At 39.0% G+C, this 15,106-nt stretch overlaps 1 protein-coding gene across 1 annotated transcript; it reads right to left on the bottom strand.

The window, feature by feature from the left end:
- Positions 1-8,676: 8,676 nt before the first annotated feature.
- LOC128855740 (probable cytochrome P450 304a1) lies at positions 8,677-14,339 on the bottom strand. The gene is made up of 5 exons (XM_054090895.1): positions 14,169-14,339; positions 13,846-14,097; positions 9,516-10,384; positions 9,304-9,448; positions 8,677-9,197 (listed from the first exon to the last, which is right to left on the bottom strand). The coding sequence occupies exons 1-5, from the start codon at positions 14,260-14,262 to the stop codon at positions 9,013-9,015; spliced, it is 1,545 nt and encodes a 514-aa protein (XP_053946870.1). The 5' UTR covers positions 14,263-14,339; the 3' UTR covers positions 8,677-9,012.
- Positions 14,340-15,106: the final 767 nt, after the last annotated feature.

The raw sequence follows: 15,106 nt of genomic DNA on the forward strand, positions 1-15,106 counted from the left end.
GTCTCGACCTTTTCAAATTTCAATTTCAATATGGTGGATGTGGCAAAACATCCCAACCAAGCTCCAATAATTTTTGCCAAAAATGTGTGTGGCCTTGCATTGTCATGATGGAATACAATACCTTTTCGATTTGTCAATTCGGGCCGCTTTTCTTCAACTGCAATGTTTAATTTCGTTAGTTGTTCAATGTAGACATCAAAATTGATCGTTCGGTTGGGTGGTAAGAGTTCAAAGTCGGCAATTCCTTTGTAATCCCACCAAATTGCTAACAAAACCTTCTTTTGATGAATATCGGCTTTTGATGTTGTTTGAGTTGGTTCACCTGCCCTGCTCCACGATCTTTTCCGCTTGATATTGTTGTAAACAACCCACTTTCCATCGCCAGTTATCAGCCGTTTTAAAAATGGATCATTTTCATTACGTTTCTTTAGCAAATCGCAGCTGTTAATGCGTTGCGTTAAATGCGTTTCTTTCAGTACGTGAGGAACCCACGTATCGAGTTTTTAAGCATAGCCAAGTTGTTTTAAGTGATTTTCAATGCATGTATGTGATTTTCGATGGATGTATCTGAGACATGAAGCTTCTCTGCAACACCACGTGTTGCACTGTGACGATCCGAATCGATTATTGCTTTGATTAGGGCGTCATCAACTTCAATTGGACGACCAGAGCGTTTTTCATCTTTGAGTAAAAAATCAGCAGAACGAAATTTGGCAAACCAATTTTGACACTGCCGTTCTTCACCGTTCGTCACCGTGCCGTTCGTCACCATAAACATAACTTTTTATAAGTTTGCGATGCGGTTTTCCTTTTGTGGAAATATAAAAGCAAAATATGACGAAAAAATCAACTGAAGCCTTCTACGAGTGAAATCCGCAATTACTTAGTTGACAACCCAATACTACTGATACTTATAACTTATTATTAATAATATAATTATAATTTATTATTTGTAATGTACTTATATTTTATTGTAAAAGCGTACGATAGTGAGTGTTTATCGTGCGCACGTGGCTTATAGTGGTTTAATTGTTTTCAAGGTAGCCTAGAGCCCGAGTCTTTGCTCTACCGGAGTGTTTGCCTATTGTAAATTAATTTATGCAAATATTTGAGGAACCTCTTCAGCCGATAGATGTAGGTTTCTTTTCCCTGAAGAGGCGTATTATCTTTGCGGGCTTTTAGTTACAGGCCTATTAAACCGTAGGTATGAATATAATAGCGGCCCCCATCGCAGGGAATTGCAAATCTTCGAGTGTATTTCTGCCATGAAAAAGCTCCTCATAAAAATATCTGCTGTTCGGAATCGGCTTGAAACTGTAGGTTCCTCCATTTATGGAACAACATCAAAACGCACGCCACAAATAGGAGGAGGAGTTCGACCAAACACCTAACAGAAATGCACGCGCCAATTATTTATTTCTTATAAATCGGAGTGAGCAAAATGTGAAAGCTAAAGAGGTAAAATTAGGTTTATCCAAAAAGGATTCCGGTGGTAAACATTGACACGCGTTATTTTCAGTTTGATCTCATAGCTGCTACTACGCTTATCTCAAATAATTGCCTTACCTTAAGACTTCTAAAGTTTTTGGTGGTTTCCAGGGGCGAATACTTAAGGTGTTATATACAGTTAAAATTTTCCAAAAATCGATTTTTTTTATTTTATTTTCTTAATGCACATATATTTGAGAATACACACACAAAATTTAATATCGTTCCGGTGAATATTTTCGAAGTTACACGCAAATTTGAAAAGGCGTTTCAGAGGGCTTGAAAGTACAAATCAAGTCGGTGGCCAACATTACTCGCAAACGGCTGAACCGATTCGTCTCAAATTTTAACACGAGTTTCTTAAATATATTTTTTAGTAATTAATCGAAGATTTTTTCTCACCGATAAGTATTTTCGGAGGATGGTTCCATGTGTAGAAGTCCACGCAAGTGGGGAAAGTTACTGATCGCCATTCACTTGGGAATGGCCAGGACGATTCTTCTGCATATGGTTCAAGCAGCTCACAACGGCCGGGATTAGCCCACGTATCCTTTGGGTAGCTTCCGAACACCGTTGGGTTTGGGACCCGCCAGGGTGGGCAAGGAGGGAATTTTTGGTCCCACAGTCGGAAAATTCAGCCTGCACAACGAAACATCCGGTAACGGACAGAGGCTGATCGACTTCGCCGGGGCCCGAAACATGGTAGTCGGCAGCACCAGATTCCAGCATAAGAAGATTCACCAAGCCACCTGGCTGTCTCCTGATCGAAAAACACGAAACCAGATCGATCATGTTGTGATAGATGGAAGACACGCTTCTAGTGTATTAGATGTACATACGATCCGAGGACCCAACATCGACTCGGATCACTACCTTGTTGCAGCCAAACTGCGCACACGCCTCAGTGCAGCAAAAAAACGTGCTTCTACCTACGCAAAGAATGTTCGACATCGAAAAGCTGCAATCACAACAGACAGCCAGAAGATTCGCCACTCGACTCTCACTCCTGCTCTCAGAGAGTACTGCCCAACAAACCGGCATCCACGAACAATGGAGCAACATTTCTCGTTCTCTACGTACCGCCGCCGAAGAAGAAATCGGATTCCGGCGAGCCCGAAAAAACAATTGGTACGACGAGGAATGTCATGCTGCCGCAGAAAGAAAGGATGCCGCCTATAGAGCCACGCTGCGATCGGGCGCAACGCGAGCCATGTGGGATCGCTACAGAGAGCTGAAAAAGGAAGAGAGACGTATTATCCGAAAGAACAAACGAGAGGCCGAAATACGTGAGTGCGAACAGCTTGAGATGCTGGCCAACAGGAACAACGCCCGAAAATTCTACCAGAAAGTTCGGCGGCTTACAGAAGGTTTTAAGACCGGGGCGTTTTCCTGTAAGAACAAAGACGGCGAACTGGTGACTGACGTACAGAGCAATCTTAAATTATGAAGGGAACACTTCTCGAACTTATTAAACAGTGACAGCTGCGCATGTCACCGAGAAAGTGAAGATCCCGATACCCCAATCGTTGACGACGGAATTGTCGTTCCGCTGCCCGATCATGACGAGGTGAGAATAGCGATAACGCGGCTAAAGAACAACAAAGCCGCGGGCGCCGACGGACTGCCGGGTGAGCTTTTCAAACATGGCGGCGAGGAGCTGGTAAGGTGCATGCATCAGCTTCTATGCAAAATATGGTCGGATGAAAGCATGCCTGCCGATTGGAATTTAAGTGTGCTCTGCCCAATCCATAAGAAGGGCGATCCTGCAATTTGTGCCAATTACCACGGGATTGGTCTTCTAAATATCGCCTATAAGGTTCTAGCGAGCGTATTGTGTGAAAGGCTGAAGCCCACCGTCAACCAACAGATTGGGCCTTATCAGTGTAGCTTCAGACCTGGAAGGTCTACCATCGACTTCAAAGCTGCATTCGACAGTACGGAAAGGAGTTACCTGTATGCCGCTATGTCTGAATTTGGTATCCCCGCAAAACTAATACGGCTATGTAAGATGACGTTGCTCAACACCAGCAGCGCCGTCAGAATTGGGAAGGACCTCTCCGAGCCGTTTGATACCAAACGAGGTTTCAGACAGGGTGACTCGCTGTCGTGTGACTTCTTTAACCTGATGTTGGAGAGCATCGTACGAGCCGCAGAACTTAATCGCTCAGGCACAATTTTTTATAAGAGCGTACAATTGCTGGCGTATGCCGATGATATTGACATCATCGGCCGTAACAACCGCGCTGTTAGTTCTGCCTTCTCCAAACTGGATAAAGAGGCAAAGCGAATAGGTCTGATGGTGAACGAGGACAAAATGAAGTACCTCCTGTCTTCAAACAAACAGTCGGCGCACTCGCGTATCGGCACCCACGTCACTGTAGACAGTTATAATTTCGAGGTTGTAAAAGACTTCGTCCATTTAGGAACCAGCATTAACACCGATAACAATGTCAGCCTTGAAATCCAACGTAGAATCTCTCTTGCCAACAAGTGCTACTTTGGACTAAGTAGGCAACTGAGCAGTAAAGTCCTCTCTCGACGAACAAAACTAACACTCTACAAGACTCATCATGCCCGTCCTAACGTATGGCGCAGAAGCTTGGACGATGACAACATCCGATGAAGCGACGCTTGGAGTGTTCGAGAGAAAGATTCTGCGTAAGATTTTTGGACCTTTGCACGTTGGCAAGGGCGAATATCGCAGACGATGGAACGATGAGCTGTATGAGCTTTACGACGACATAGACAGCGCAGCGAATAAAGATCCAGCGGCTACGTTGGCTGGGTCATGTCGTCCGAATGGATACAAACGCTCCGGCTTTGAAAGTATTCGATGCAGTACCAGCTGGTGGTAGCAGAGGAAGAGGGCGGCCTCCTCTGCGTTGGAAAGATCAGGTGGAGAAGGACTTGGCTTCACTTGGTGTGTCCAACTGGCGCCGGTTAGCACGAGAAAGAAACGACTGGCGCGCTTTGCTAAACTCGGCCAAAATCGCGTTAGCGGTTATAGCGCCAATTAAGGAGAAGAAGAAGAAGTATTTTTTTATAAACAGTTTAAGGCCGAAATTTTGGTCAAAAATTAATTTTGTTTTTTGTTATTTTGCTTATTCCTTCGATTAACTACAGTAGGTTCTGTTTTTATGCGGCTTTTTTTTATGCGGTTTTGAAATAGTGCGGTTTTTGTTTTAATTACAAAATGCATGTCGACCTATCGGGAATTGTACATATAAACAAGATTCTAAACCAGCTAAAAAAACTCATCACAGATTACATCAGAAATGCTAACCCTACAAGTATGGAACCGCCTGCATAACTATGTAGATCAGACGTGTACATTTCCTCAAGTGACGAAAGTGATTTTACGCCAAATCCTAAACGAACGCGCAACATATGGGTATTGTCTGATTCTATTTCTGACTTAAATTTATTTTTCGATTCTGACGTTTCTTAAATAAAGATATAATTTTCAAAAATATTGTACAATATTTTGTTTATGCGATTTTATTTAATTATTTCGGATTCATGCGGTCTATGGAACGTATCTATAGTTATAATATGGGACTAGTTCCCTTTTTTATGCGATTTTATTACATTATTTCAGATTTATGCGGTTTTAGCACTTTTGAAACGTATCCATAGTTTTACTATAGAACTAGTAGCTTTTTTATGCTGTTTCTTGCGGAACGTATCTACCGCATAAGAACAGAACCTACTGTACTAGAATTAACATTATTTTAAAGAAATCTATTTAGTCTTTTTAATTTCAGAGGATCCAGTTCAGAGATATAGTGGTCACCGCAAAACGTCTTTTTTGAGAGGAGCTCCCGGAGAGCAGCTGAAGCTCCTTTCCAAATAAATATTTTTACCAATACTAAGTCTTGAAACACAGTCAAAAGATGACATAACATGTGTACAAATTTTTAGATCAATAAATTTAAAAGTTTTCTCAGAAAAAGTTCTGGAAAATTCGCTTTCTTTCGGTCTTCTAACTGCATATAACCCCTTAATGAGGATGCTTGTTGTTGCTATTAAGTATTTCTCATCTTTTATGCACAATAAGATTTGCTTGTTTTCAGCTACTACCAGGTAGGGTGCTAATGATTTGCTTTCATATGTAGAATTTCACAGACTCTTCTGTTTAGTGAAGATTTTAGTCATGTTTTGAAGTGAAGTTTAGCCGACAGCTTTCAAATGGGTTAGGGTCTTTCGAACCACCAACTGTTTTTCACTCAAAAGTATTTGTAATTCCGCATACTGTCCCCTTTTGGAGCCGCTTTCAAAGCAATTTTTTGAGATATTTGGTGAGCCAGTTTGTCCACCAATTCGAGAATAGTTAAGCAATCCAATAAGTTGAGCCATGCAAGCTCGATACACTTCCGCGACCTTTAGTAAAGCGCCAACCTTATTTGATTTCTGGCGATCTCAAGCGGACATCCAGGCCTGATAGTGGCGCCCACGTCCGAAGGCTGCGGGCGGTGGTGTGCCTTTTATTTAAATGATCAGCTTTTATGAGAATGTGCAGAACAAATTTAGTAAAATTGAATTACAATTCTTTGAAGGATCGTTTCCATTGCAGCAATCGCAGTTTTATCAACAGTACTAATTACAATTAATTTCTATTCGAACATTTAGATTCTTTCCTGGCTGTTAAAAATACTTAAACGATGTCAAATAGAAAGGACTAAATTTTTGGTAAACCTTGCAGGGCCCATCTAGTCGCCTAATGATACGCAGTAGATGATGCTTCAGATTTGAAAAGCTGTTGCAATCAGGAAGGCGATGGGATGTTTTTTTTGTCCCCTATTCAACACCTGCTTAGTGAGGCATCTATGCTCCCAGTGTTATCGTAGCAACCGCCGCTGTATGCACTTGCTGGAGGCTGAGCTACCTCTTAGGCATATCAAGTGCGTGACATGACTACCGAGATCCAAAACTACACTCGACCTTTTCTGGATCTCCCATTATATAGACAGACCATATTCCATCATTACTTTTTTACCACCTTTATGAACTCCAGTCCTTCGAATGTCGTTATCGGAGTCCAACTTCCACCTATTGCAAACGAAGAGCTTTAGCAGACTCGTGAGAGCTGTGTTTCTTTGGCATAATTCTTCTTGATCGACGCGATAACCGCTTAAGCGATTTTGGCCGAGTTTAACAAAGCGCGCCAGTCGTTACTTCCTCGTGCTAACCGCGCCAGTTTCAATCATAAAGTGAAGCCAAGTCCTTCTCCACCTGATCTTTCCAACGCAGAGGAGGTCCTCTTCTTTCTCTGCTACCACCAGTTGGTATGACATCGAGTGCTTTCATAGCCGGAGCGTTTGTATTCTGCAGACGACATGTCCCAGCCAACGAAGCCGCTGGATCTTTAATCGCTGCGCTATGTCTATGTCGACGTAAAGCTCATACAGCTCATTGTTCCATCGCCTGCGATACTCGCCGTCACCAACGTGTAAAGGTCCAAAAAGCTTCCGCAGAATCTTTCTCTGAAACATTCCAAGTGTCGCCTCATCGAATGTTGCCATCGTAAAGGATAGCACGGGTATGATGAGGGCCTTGTAAAGTGGCATAATTATGTTCCGGAGATTGTAGTAGGTTAAACTCCTGCCTATCTAGAATCGACCTTGACATACTCGACAAATGAAGGCATGTGAAGATACCCTGCACGACACTAACCATTTATCCATTTATTCATGAGCATCCTTAAACCTACTTATCTGAAACTCCTTTTTTTCTAGATCCTCTCCGCCGAAACAGCTTGTTTCATGGCCTGCCTTGAGATGAGAGTAACGATGACTTCAGCGCGCTTAACAGGGATTGCTAAACTGCTACAACAACACCGAAAACGATTGAATATTTTGCAGCTTGACAGAATTGAAGTGAAGAAGAATATTCATATTTATCATTCTGCCAAAAAAATATCGGAAAAATCGTTCATTTAAAAAGAGCGCGTTACACAGATGTCGAATTTTTTTTTACTGGAATGTTGGTACAACAGTCCTCTATAGTATCGCAGAGCTTGAGCGTCATCTGTCAATTAGCTTGTTTCTGGTATTTAATTATATCAGTCAAGCGCAGGTGTGCTCTGCGATTTTCACTACGGATAAAAATATCGAACAAAGAATTTGTCTTAAATTTTGTGTTTTGAACGGGATTTCGTGTGCCGAATCGTTGAAATTGTTGCAGAAAGGAGAATGTGCTTTATCAAAAACACTGGTCTTCGTGAGGTATACGGCTTTTGCAAAGGTGCGAGAAGTCGTATACGATTTGCCCCGATCTGGTCGCTCAACAACGTCTTCAACGGCTGAAAACGTCGACAAAGTCAAGGAAATGGTGCTGGAAAACCATCATTTAGGTTTGAGAGAGGTAGCTCGTGACCTTGCGGTGTCTCTCGAATCAATTTGCAACATTTTACACCATCAATTGGGAATGAGACGCGTGGCTGCTCGACTCGTTCCAACAGAGTATTTCTTTCAAAAAATTCATCAGAAGAAGGTGGCTGAAGACGAAGACATGCTTTAGCAAGTGAATTCGGGCCCAGCGTTTATCCAGCGCATCATAACAGGTGATGAGACGTGGGTATGTGAGTTTGACATGCAAACTAGTCAACAGCCGACTGAATGGCGCTATCCATATGAGCCGAAACCCAAAAAACCACGACAAAGTCGATCAGAAGTCAAAGTCATGTTACTCGTTTTCTTTGATTCTGCTCTGGGTCATGGTGTTATGTACTCGGAATTAGTTCCAAATGGTTTTACGGTAAATAAAGAATATTATTTGGAATTATGTGACGTTTGAGAGGGAATGTGCTTAGGAAACGTCGCAATTTGTGGAAAGAAAACTCATGGATCTTGCACCAGGATAACGCACCGTCTCACTAGGCTCATATTGTGAACACTCGACAAATATCATCGAACAACCACCGTATTCGCCTCCGGATTTAGTCTCCTGTGACTTTTTCCTTTTGCCAAAACTTACATTGCATCTCCGCGGACGCCGCTTTCAGTCGATAGAGGCCATCAAAGAGAATTCGCTGAAGCAGCTTAAGAAGATCTCTTCAAACGCGTTTAAAAGGTGCTTTGATGACTGGACCAATCGTTGGCTTTTGGCGTTGGTGTATTGCTTCGAATGGAGCCTATTTTGAAGGCGAAAAAATAAATTTTGATGATTAAACAAATATTTTGCGTTTTATTAAACAATTCCCGGTACTTTTTTGATAGAATGCAATCGTTTCATTTTCATCCTTATTTTATTTTTCTTAATTTATGTGTTTTAATTTTTTGTTTTATAAGACATATTTCTTAAGATATATATTATTTTGCTTTATAAGATATATTTCTTAAGATATAAGGTATATATACATATCTATTAATAATTTCTGCTGCATGTTGCTATGTACATATTTGGCTTTCATACCCCAACTAAAACTTTGCTAATACAAATTCAAGCATTCTCAGACTTTCTTTTTAAAATAATATAACAATTTGTAAATTTAAGTAACAATAAAATAAATCTAAGTAACATAAACTACTTTCTTTCCTCTAACTGCACCCAAAAATCGAGTGGCGTTATAGAGAGGCCGCTGTAGTTTTTGGACAAATCGGGTAACTCATCACCAGGAGCCAAGACAAAGTTGAAATTCTGGCACAGAGCTGTTGTAATTAAGAACATAATATTCCGAGCAAAAGTTTCGCCTGCACAAAGACGCTTGCCTAGGAAAATTTGTATAAAAAAATGTAGAATGAAAATATTTAATATTTCGATGTCTAGAATGAAAATACCTTGCACAAACATATAATATTTAGAAATTCTACTTACCAGCACCAAAAGGCAGTGAAACATCCTTTTTCAAGCACAATTTCCCATTGTCGTCCAAAAAACGTTCAGGCCTGAACTTCTCCGGATCACCCCATACACGTGGATCCGAGTGAAAGGCATAGAGACTCGGTATTACAATTGTATCCTAGAATTTAGTACAATAGAAATTGTGTTTATTCATTCTACAAAAAAGTTAAAAAAACATCCCTTACCTTCGGTATCTTAAAACCCATTAACTCCGTGTCAACTAATGCTTTGTGTGGCAAATCGGATGGCACCAAAGTCTCAATGCGCAAACCCTCTCGCAATGTAGCCTCAGTGTAGTGTAAATTTTTACGATCTTCCAGCGTTGGTAATCGTCCTCTTCCCACTACCGCATCGATTTCCGCTTGCACACGTTTCACCACCTCCGGATACCAGAGGAAATATTGTATGAGAAAACCCATTTGTGCGCCAGCAGCTGTAAAGGCAGGAAAAGAAAAGTCTGCCAAACTCATGATGAACTGTTCACGATTGTAACATTCTGTGCGCCCCTCTTCGTGCTCTTTCCTCATTTCTTTGATATATAAATCAATGAAATTTCGCTCACAACACTCATCGTAGGTATGCAAATGATAATCAACGATTTTCTCAAAATATTTGTAGACGGCAACATTTGATTCCATCAGCGCCTCATAAGAACTCGATTTCGGAAAGACATTACGTATCCATGGCATAATGCTCAACATTTTACCATAATCGTCGGCCTTGCGTTGAAATTGCATACCCATTTTGACCAAATGCAGTAAATCCGCTTGCTCCGCGCGTGAATGTCGCTCATTCATGACAATGTGGAAAAATGAATTTGCTACAAAAGGGCTGAGTATATTTGGTAGATAAATTCGGTATCCTCCCGGTTTGGACAATTCATGTTCGTGCGGATAGCGTGGCCCATTGCGTATGAGATCCAAAAGATCAGTGATCTCTGCTTGGATGACCGATTCTAGTTCGTCAAAACGACGACCGAATCCATAATCGCGTAAAAAGCGCAGTACAAAGCGACGTTGCTCCTTCCAGATGGGACCTTCACGAAAGAAAATACCTGAAACGAGCGAAGAAGAGTAAAGAAATATGATTTTTTTTAATTAAAATTTAGTATAGATCCTAAATAGAATTTCGTCAATAAAACTCTTTCTGAAATCTTACACCACATTCCACGTTGGATGCAGAATAATTCGCTAGAATATTATTTTAATATCGACGAAACACATTTTCTAAATACTTCTCAAGCACTAAATAGTTTATAACCAGCTTGCTTTCTTTAAATCTTCTTGGAAATAACTACCTATAATAAAACTAGCCAAAATATGTGTACACCTGCGCTCACAATAATAGCAGTGCGACGTATCACAAAGTTTTGGCTATTCATTTATTTTTTATTTATAAAGGGCGATCAGATTGGAGGTACTTTTTCCAATGGGGTTTTTTTAACAGATCACGCATGAATTCTGTCAAACTAATCACATCATTTTTATGAGTATTCATTAACATTTCATCATGGAAAGACCTACGCCTCAACGACGTTTATGCTAAATCGCGCAATTGAATTACGAAAATCGACGCTCTGTGAAAAGTGTTCATTGCGCACTTCGGCCAACTTATGGCGATCAGCGATGAGGCTTATTTTTGGCTTAATGGCTACGTCAATAAGCAAAATTGCCATATTTGGACTGAAGAGCAACCTGAAGCCATTCAAAAACAGTCATTACATTCATTGAAAATAACCGTTTGATTCGACCTATGGGGTGGATAATCATATCTCCCATCGACCCATATTTCTTCAGAAACGAGGTTGGCGCCAATGTAACAGTGAATGACGAACGCTATCGTGCCATGATAAACAACTTTTTGATGCCGGATGCCGGAAATTGGAGCCCGGGATCTCCACAACAACGATCTCTGTGGTTCCAACAAGATGACACTACTTGCCATACAAGCCCAGAAACAATGGATTTATTGCGTCGTCGTTTCGGTGAGGGATTTATCTTTCGTCTGGGACCAGTGGGTTGACCAAAACAGATCGTGTAATACGTGTCGCACATTTGGACTTTTATTTGTGGGGTAAAGTCTAAATGCTTTTTGGATAAACCAGCTTCGATTGAGGCTTTGGAAGCCCACATTACTAAAGTTATTCACGAGATAACGACCGAAGTCCTCCAGCGAGTCATTCAAAGTTGGTGTTTACGGATGGTTGAATTACGGCGCAGTTGCGGCCAACATTTGAAAGGGATTATCTTTAAAAAATAAATGTCATGAATGGTTCTACACAAAAATAATAAAGATTTGCACAATCAATTTGAATTTTTGTTGTTTTATTTCAATTTCAAATCCGATACCTCTAAATTGATCACCCGTTACTCATATTTTTATTAAAAAAGTTCGAACATCCATTATATGGAAGAAAATGCAAAACAGTGTCATCAAAAAAAATTTCAAAAATCAACAGGAATTTTTCGTCACTTTAAACTGGCAAAATGTTGCACCAAAATTTAATCGGCTCAAAAATATGCATTCCCAATTTTTTCAACAATGCTGACTAAACATTTTATAATTTAAAGGAAAAATGATGAATTTTTTTTAATTTTATGAAAAGTTTGAAATTTTGAGTTAGATAGTTTTTGTTGTTGTATCTATCTTTTTATAAAAAATGCAAAAAACTATTTAAATAAATAAATACTTAAAACTTTGCAATATGTTGCGGTACTATTATTGCGAAACTTAAACTTTATGAACATTTTGAAACGTTGACTTATATTGGTTTTGTTGTAGTGTGAATTATATTTTTATAAAAAAATTGAAAAAAAAAATTAATAAATGAATACCCAAAACTTCTCACTGCTATTATTGTTTTTCTGTATTTTATATAATTTTTGAAGACCTTTGCCAAAATATTTCGGTAAAATATTAACTGAACCGATTTCAAATTACCTCCAAAAATCGAGTTATTATAAATAAAATTGAACGACAGAAATGGTACGATGCAAGAGTCTTGTCAAGGCCCTATGCTCCCGAGTGGGGTGAACAAGGATATAAAAAAAAAATAAAAAAAAATTACAACCTTTGTTAGGTGTTTCGCCCAGCTCCTCCTTCAATTAGTGGCCGGCGTTGTGATGTTGTTCCACAAATTGTGGGAGCTGCAGTTTTATGACGCCTTCAAACGACACATGATTTTTACAAGGAGCTTTTTCATGGTAGAGGTACACTCGGAGATCAGAAAAAAAATTCTTTCTGTTATTTTGATCTTTCATGCGTCATGCATTACCGAATGTTAGTCACGCACCAACCATTCGGCTTAGGGTTTTTGAAAATATTTTTGCAAAAAATCACCTCATGCTTAAAAGGAATCAAAATAATGAGCTTTTTGGAAGTACTTTCAGGTCGTGGTAGCTCTGGTAACTCTTTGGTGACTGTCTTAAAATATAATAAATTTTATAGTTCCGATGGAAAAACAATACCGATTTTGTTTTGTGTGAAGAGAGATTGCACGCCAATGCCAATGTAAAAAATAAAATCGAAATTAAATTGGAATCAAAATTCAGTTCATTTCCCAAAGGGACCTGCAAATATGTTTTAGATAGACTTGCAAAGGTTTTGGTCATATTTTATAAGTGGTTTTGTTTTGCCCTTGAGGTTGGCTTATTTGGAAACTTAAGTTTTTTATTCAAGGTTTTTCGTTTTCTCACAAATCACTTTTAGCTCTAATATTTATAAATACTGCAAAAATCGTGAGATTGATTGACTCCATTTTACTAATTTTATATTTTCAAAACATTTGAAAGGTTTAAAGGAAATTTTTTCGCAGTTGTTTAAATTGTAATTTAATTGTAAAAAATGTGTTTAATAGTTTTTTCTTTAATTTTTTTCCGAACTGTTGTTGTTTAATTGTCCCAGTGGGTTTAAGATCTGTTTTTATCACTTAAAGTGATTGAGGAATATTCGTTTTTTTTGAGGCATGACTTTTGTGTTTAGATGGACTTTTTCGCTAAGTTAAACCGTTGTTATTATTGTTATTGTTGGTCATATTGCTGTTATTGTTGTTGTTATTGTCGTTATTATTCTTGTGGTTATTATTCTTGTTGTTGTTGTTATTATTATTATTATTGTTGTTGTCACTATTGTTGTTGTTACTGTTTTTGCTTTTTTTGTTACTGTTTTTATTGTTTTTGTTGTTGTTATTGTTGTTGTTACTGTTTTTTTTACTAGTTTTGTTGTTATTATTTTTGTTCTAACATGTACGAGGAATGCTGCTGAGGTGACACTCTTCGGTCCGGGTCATTCCAGTAACATAGAATCGACTGTCGTGGGAACGACATGGCTTGTGTATTATCAAAGTCAATGATTCTATATAAAAAACCCCAATCAAAATTATTTATATGGAGAATCAAAAATAGTTCTTAGTCAGTGGCATAGTTTAGTACAAAGGAAAATCTTGCGCCAACTTCAGTTTCCTACACCTCAAAAACTACTTTACATTTCATTTTTTCATCAATTTTTTAAACTTACCTAAGACTTCATTACTTGGCGCTCGCATTGATGCGAGATACACTTGAGCGCGTCCGTCAAATTCTCTCCTATTTAATATCTCCTTAACACCTTCGGCATTATGCACAGCCACAACGGGAAAAGGGCCAACATGAAAACCCACAATATCCGATTTATACCATTTGCTGAATTTCAGTACGCCTTTGTGCAGATATTTCATATCGGCCAGCATCATGAATAAATAACTGCCGAATAGTGGGATGCGTGGAGGTCCTTTAATTTGAAAACAAAAAAACCAACTTGAATATTAATTAGTCTTTCAAAAAAGCAAAGAGAAAACACACCCGGTGGAAATCCTTCAGGACGTCCAACAGCATAGCTGTAGGATAAATACAGGCAAATCACTGCACAAATGCACAATAAAACTTCTGTTAACATTTTGAATTTTCGTTAGATTTGGTTCGTATCACTGCGCGCTTAAATGCCGCTAACGGACTGAGTTGTAATTGACTGAGCGAATGTGCTTTTGTTTGTTATATCAGCGTGAAATGCATGCGAAGATTGCAAATGTTAATTTCAAATACATAGCAAAAACAAATACTATACTCGTAGTATACTCGTACATACATATGTTTGCATGCTTTTTATTTGATGCATTGTCAAACTAATCAGTCAAATCTTTAACTTGTGCCTGACCGATAGTAACTGACCGGCTGGGTTGATGTGCCTTTGATTGTGATAACGAAAATTAAATTAATAATTATTAATTGAATAGAAACGGTTTATGGCAATTAAAATCAAGTTACTAAATTATATATTAAAATCAAGTTACTAAATTATAAATTAACCTTAGAGTGAGCGAAATGAGGTAAGCAGAGCACCGATTCTAAGCGAGATTTCAGAAACCCTTAGACAAGAATTATCGTATAGCAAAGTCTATGACTGGCTTACTCACTATTTTAGCCATGGTTTTGACACCGGAAGAAACCCGCGAAATCTTTAGGATTGCATCAAATTCCGCCCTTTTAAATGGCAAAAGTTGAAAAAAATGGCAATTGTTGCAGCCAGCAAATCCTCCGTTCGAAGAGCTATTCTGAAAGCTCCACATTAGAAGGATAAAAAATTACAAAAAAACACATTTGAGTAAACTTGGAAAAAAAACTCCGCCCCGAATATGCAAAGAACTACATGTCTGGCTTGGAGTTCTGTTACCAATAACGACTTCGGCGAGTGGAAAAAAGTAGTATTTAGTGACGAAAAGAAGTTCAATCTGGATGCGCCG

This window comes from Anastrepha ludens, chromosome 2, assembly GCF_028408465.1.
Source record: "Anastrepha ludens isolate Willacy chromosome 2, idAnaLude1.1, whole genome shotgun sequence".
Lineage (NCBI taxonomy): Eukaryota > Metazoa > Arthropoda > Insecta > Diptera > Tephritidae > Anastrepha > Anastrepha ludens.